General features: G+C 37.6%; 1 protein-coding gene across 1 annotated transcript in view; it reads left to right on the top strand.

Annotated features, from left to right (window-relative positions):
• cfap47 (cilia and flagella associated protein 47) overlaps positions 1-4,237 on the top strand; it is a 28,277-nt gene extending 24,040 nt beyond the window's left edge. Inside the window, exons 45-50 of the mRNA XM_015377753.1 lie at positions 1,135-1,271; positions 1,576-1,663; positions 1,764-1,978; positions 2,074-2,209; positions 3,587-3,714; positions 3,802-4,237. Of these exons, the coding sequence (XP_015233239.1) occupies positions 1,135-1,271; positions 1,576-1,663; positions 1,764-1,978; positions 2,074-2,209; positions 3,587-3,714; positions 3,802-3,849 (752 nt within the window). The 3' untranslated portion in view covers positions 3,850-4,237. The remainder of the gene's footprint in view (positions 1-1,134; positions 1,272-1,575; positions 1,664-1,763; positions 1,979-2,073; positions 2,210-3,586; positions 3,715-3,801) is intronic.
• The last annotated feature ends 1,617 nt before the right edge of the window (positions 4,238-5,854 follow it).

Raw genomic sequence — 5,854 nt, 5'->3', positions numbered from 1 at the left:
AGGAGAGGTAGAGTGAACACAAAGAGGGCAAGACAAAAATCATGACATATTTATTAGCAGCTACACCAAAATGGAGCAATGATGCCACATTTATGACTGGAAAAGAATCCCACATCATCAGCTGCCCACTACCATGCTTAACAGGTAATATGAGCTGGTTGGGCTGGTAGGCTATGATTTGTGTTTTTTTTTTGTATGGTTCTAAGACATATATTATAAATGGAGAACCTAAATTCATGACAAAAAAAAAAAAGCAAGACAGAGGTTAGACTGTAACTCTTTGATCAACCAGACAATTTTAGGGTGCTGCAAAGGTGGAAGGACTGGATGCTTACACCCGGTCTAAGGATTTGCTAATGGGGCCATTGTTGCAGAAGAGCATTTGTAAGGTGCAGAAGACCTGGTTCTTCCCCTTCAGCTCTCTCATCAGTGTCTTGATTAGTCTTCCTTTCTGCAATAGTGTGCAGTCATTTTAGGAAAAGGCCATCCTGAACTGTTCCCTCAATGTCAGGAGAATTAAATTGCCCGAGCCACTCATGGTATTATTAAACCGTAGGAATGTCTTTTTAATGAAATAAGGAATTGATCCATGGAAAAATGGCTCCAAACTAAATCCTGTACCAAACTTTGACATCAGAATTAAGCAAATGATTCTCCCGGTATCTGACAAACCCACAATCATCCATTGGATTTCAAGACAGACAGAGACAAAGCTTCATTTCTCCACTGTTGTTGAGTCTGTTGCTCTACAGAACTGAATCTGATCATTTATAAAGCTAAATAATTAAAGAGGGGGGCTTTCCTTTTTACCTTGGCTATATTTTCCTCTTACAAATGAAGCTGTTTCTGCATCAGGTATTATATAGATCCCTCTGATTTTGAAACTGTCTGATAGAACACAGCATTTACAAAGTTAAACTACAACCCTTGTAATAATTATATGAATCATTCTTTTTTTTCACTTTTTTCACCCAAAAATAATTCTTTAGTTTTCACATTCTTTTTATAAACAGTAAAAAAGAATTATTGCATTCATTATTATGAAGTCTCTTTAATCTGATTCCTGTGTATAAAATTCAGTGCTACTTTCAGGGTTTCTTTGTGGTGTTAATTCCTCTCTTCTGGTCTGCACAGATGGTGAAGCCAGTGAGTTCCTGAGTACAGAGAAGAGTGTTTTTCTGCAGCCAGACCAGCGACATACTCTGAGCATCCTCTACCTGCCCTTCTATACAGGAACCAAATACTGCTCTGTGCTGCTGCTTAGTCCTCAGGTCTGGCTTTGCTATTTACCAGATTTTTCTGACTATAAGTCACACTTTTTTTTTTAACATGTTTTAGCTGAGGGTGTAACCTTTACTCCTGAGCAACTTATACATGTCAAATACATTAATAGAGTTCATAATGGATATATTGGCTTATACAACTTCTGCTGTAGAAAATACAGGGTTTTTTTTTCACTGCAAAATTGTTTTTGAATTTGTAAAGTAAACATAGAAAGGTAAAGAACCAAATGTGGATTTTAAAAATCTGTTTATATGTTTGCATTTGTGTGAAATATCATTATGTCCTCTTTAGGTTGGAGATATGATGTTTGTAGTGAAGGCAACATCAGAAATACTGCTTCCTTCCCCTCTTCCTGCAAGTTCAACTCCTGGGCGCTCTGGTAAGAATCCCCATTCAGCGTGGATCTTTGCGGAGCTTAGTGCCAAAATGAACATTTCAGGCTTTTACGGTAGCTGTAATGCTCTTTGCTGCTGACATAGATGGGTGCGCCTTACGCCTTAAGTGTAAGGTCGGAGAAGTGTGTGAGGCGGTGCTCCAGGTGCCCTTGGTTAACGTGTTTTTGGAGGAAGCTTTAGCTGCCTGGGCTCAGCGCTGCATGAGCACAAGCGAGCACAGGAGGCGGCTTCTGATGCGCTCTTTACACAGCAGCACAGTGAGGGCAGCCACAGCCACACAGAAGCTCCTCCAACAGTCGGTACAAATACATATACACTGGAAAAAGATGCTGCTGCAGGCTGCTGACGTCAAAAATATTTGATTTCTTCTTTTTTTTCCTCCTCTTTGTTTCAGCTCATGAGAAGCGTTAATTACAACGAAGTGATCAAATACGAGGTGGACGTTTCTATGCCGCAGTACTTCAGCCTTCCCCAGACTGTTAGCATACCTATTAAAGAAGATGCACGTGTACCATGGGAAACTTCAGCAGGTATATAGACAGGTCTACAATAAAGAACATTTAAAACAACTTATTCATTTATTGAAAAACTAAACAGTAGGAAGAAAGCTTCTGTCAGTTTTCAAACATGGAGGTGATTATAGATTTTATGAGGATCAGGGACAAATTAAATTCTGATGCTGTCATTGTGACGATGTAGGGGTGGTTGAGGAGCATATATCTTGAGCCAAGAACTAAAACCCCATTATAGTTAGAGAAGCTCTGTTTCATGATTTTCTTTAGGGATCTGAACCAGGGTAAAAGTTTTAACAGGTTTATTGATAAGATTAGCGGGGGTTGGATTCAGGAAACTCAGTGTACTGGTGAACCGGAACTGGAAGAGGGAAGGGAAGTGTCAGTGGTTAGTTCAGGATCCTTGGGAACTTAGAACGATGACTTGGAGAGACAGAGAAAACAGAACTCACGATAGTCAAGAAAACTTTCTTCCAAGAATCCAGTCGGACTTGAACAGAACTTGTGGAGGTTAATCCCCTGCTCAGTGTGAGACTCAAACAATCCTCCCAGGGGGAGAAGGCCAAACATCCAGCTTGCAGGATGGCTTCCTGCTGAAAATGCAAAGACAAAAAAAACAAGGTTAGGCTCAGTGAAAACAAAGACTCAGTTAGACTCAGCAAAACTCAGCCAGGCTAGAGTACCCAAAACTGGCAAACACTCTGGCGCCGAGGTAGTGACAGTCCATGGCTCAAATAGTCCTCAGTCAAACAGCCGCAGGTGTGTGAGAGGACCAACGAGAACAGGGCACCACCTGGTGGTGGAGGGAGAGAAAGACACAAAAAAACAACCCACACAAACTGGATTTCTAACACTCTGATTGTAACCGTTCATGCCGTTTAGGGGTGTTTACACCAAAATGTATTATTTAATTAGCTGTTCCAGCACTCTAATAGACACCATATGAAATGCTAGAGAGGTGGCGACCCAGGCACAATAATGCAAGTATGGAGCTAAGATATGGTTAGCCTCTGAGCTAAGGAAAATATTCTGGTTCTATATTCATATTCATGCTTAAGTGTTAGGTTTCTGCATTGTTGTTTTTCTATTACTCTACTGTTATTATTTAGCTAATTAGGTTGTAGTGTCACTTTTCCAATTAGTTTGAACTGAAGGAGTTCTTATTAAAAAGGAACTGTAGTCAGAATCAGACATACTTTAATAATCCCAGAGGGAAATTACAGAATCATATGCTTTCCCGAATATTTCTATAATTGCAATATGTAGATAAATGCAAATTTTAGAGTGATAATTTGTCGTTCTTTTTGTCTTATTTTTAGTAAGACAATTTGCAGATTTAATTGAATCAAACTGCTTTTCTGATTATTCATCGTTTCCTCTTTGAAATGTCTGTAGACTGTGGCTGTGTGGACGTCCCACTGCGCTTCCAGGCACACTCAGTGGGGCGGTTTGCCTGCAGAGTGCTGCTAACATCCTGTTTTGACATCAGAGTGTACCAGCTGGAGGCGATCGTCACTCAGCAAGTATTTATTAGCTGATTTAAGGAACTCAGGAAACTAATTCTTGTCATTTCTATTGATTCAATCTGAATCTGATTTATGGTTTTATAGGATGAACCACTCCATGGGATTACACATCCCCAGCTCTCCGAACAGTGAAACATCAAAAATCAGAAAGGAAATGAAATTAAAATGCTAAATAAATTCTAGTGTTTATGACACTGCTTATGCCTGATTTATTGTTCTAAATCCATATTAGTCAAATTAGTAGATATTTTCTCTGCAGCTTTATTGATAAAAGTGTAAAAGTATTCAAACCTCCATTTTTTTTTTATTATTGTCTTATCTGTAGAAATTTTTAATAAATATGTATTATTTTCCTTTCACCTTATAATTATTCTTTATGTTGTCAGTCACATAAAACATAAAAAGTTTGCTTTTGTAATGAGACAAAATGTAGATACATTCAAGGTGTTTGAGCTTCTGTGCAAGTACTTGATGCTAGATTGCTGTAAATAAGTTTAACATAGGAACGATGTTATTATGTTAAAAAATTAGATTAGATTAGATTAAAAAAATTAGATTAGATTAGATTAGATGAGATTTATTGATCTCACAGCAGAGAAATTCACTGGTCACATATTGGCATAGTAATTAAAGAAGGTGTAAACAAGGAGGAAAAAGGTGCATTAAGAATAAACAGTATCTATACAGTATATCAAGATAAATAAGGATTAAGGTGCAAGTGTACATGTAAATGGTGACAGTAAAGTATTTTAAACACCATAACTAGAACAGCTTAATTCAGAAAATAGACAAATGTTATCGAACCCTGAGGAACAAACAACAAACCAGGGTCATTTTATTTGCTGCAGATCTGTGAAGCGTATCCGAACTGTGTAAGGGAAGATTATAAACCCAGATGTTTTAAATGTTCACACAGAAGATAAAGAGTCCTACGCCTTCTCCTTTCTTCCCATTACATTGTCAGAATAACCCTTCATAGTTTATTTGTATTTTCTGCCCTACTTTTTCTCATTCACAACACTGAACAGTTTAGAGTGCATGTCCACTCATTCACTTTATTGTTTGTTTTGCAGTCAAACAAAGATTTTAGAAATGTATGTCCGTTTCTAACATAACATTTATATTATTATATAATACCATTGTTTGGTTTTTAAATGTACTCTGTTAATTGTTTCTCTTTTTTGAGGTATTTGCTTTCGGTTAGCTGACCTCTTCCTGTTTGGAAAAGAGGCGTGGCCTAGAAAGGCTTTGGCCCAGTAGGTACAAACCATTAACTTGTTTTTAACAGGTGATCAAGTCAGAATTAATGTATAGTTCTCTTCTCTTTATGGGATTTAGGTTTTGTTTTTGCCAAATCATTCTAAGAAACCCTTCTCTGTTTTTGTGTTAGGTCATTATTGACTAAAGCTGTGTACACTTTATTGTTTTGTAATATGCTTTTTGAGCTGTGTAGTGGGAAAAAAGTATTAAACTTTTCATCCTAGTTAAATAAACGGAGATCGATGGATTTCACTCAGTCGGCACATTTATTCATATCTTTGCAAAGAGAGAACAGTTCATCATACAGCCCTTATGGCACAGCATTCTGCCCTGTTCTGCCTGAGCAGCGTTCGTTCCCCCTTACTTACTACAATGGAAAATTAGTCAGAGTCAAAACAAATTGCACACACTTTGGTTAAACAGTAACATGTTATGAATAAACCCTCAGAAAGGATCTGGTTTGTTATGGGAAGAAGCTATGTCTGGTCTACAAACACCATCCTTCAAGGATGGCCTTCAAGGTGAAACAGACTGAGTGAAAACTTTTATAGTGAGTAAATAGGATAAATTAATATATAATTAAAAGAATACATTTTCCGACAACAAGCAGTTATATTAAGCTGACCTCTTTTATAAAACAGCTAAAAATGTGGAATGAAAAACTGAATCTAAGGACATGTTTCTGTCTTCTATGTCTTCGCTCCTTGGTCCCTCACAGTGCATTGATATCTACTGTAATTGAAGGTATCAAAGTCAGACATTAGCAACTGGTTTAAGAAAGCATTCTCTGCTATGAAAATCTCTCTACTCTGAACATTTCATACCAAACCTTAACATATGGCCTTTTTTAATCTCTTCAGGAGCCCATCTATAGACA

Source organism: Cyprinodon variegatus, unplaced genomic scaffold (assembly GCF_000732505.1).
Source record: "Cyprinodon variegatus isolate N-32 unplaced genomic scaffold, C_variegatus-1.0 Scaffold9, whole genome shotgun sequence".
Classification (NCBI taxonomy): Eukaryota; Metazoa; Chordata; class Actinopteri; order Cyprinodontiformes; family Cyprinodontidae; genus Cyprinodon; species Cyprinodon variegatus.
The sequence above is the reverse complement of the archived record's forward strand: the minus strand, read 5'-3'. Positions and strand labels throughout refer to the sequence as shown.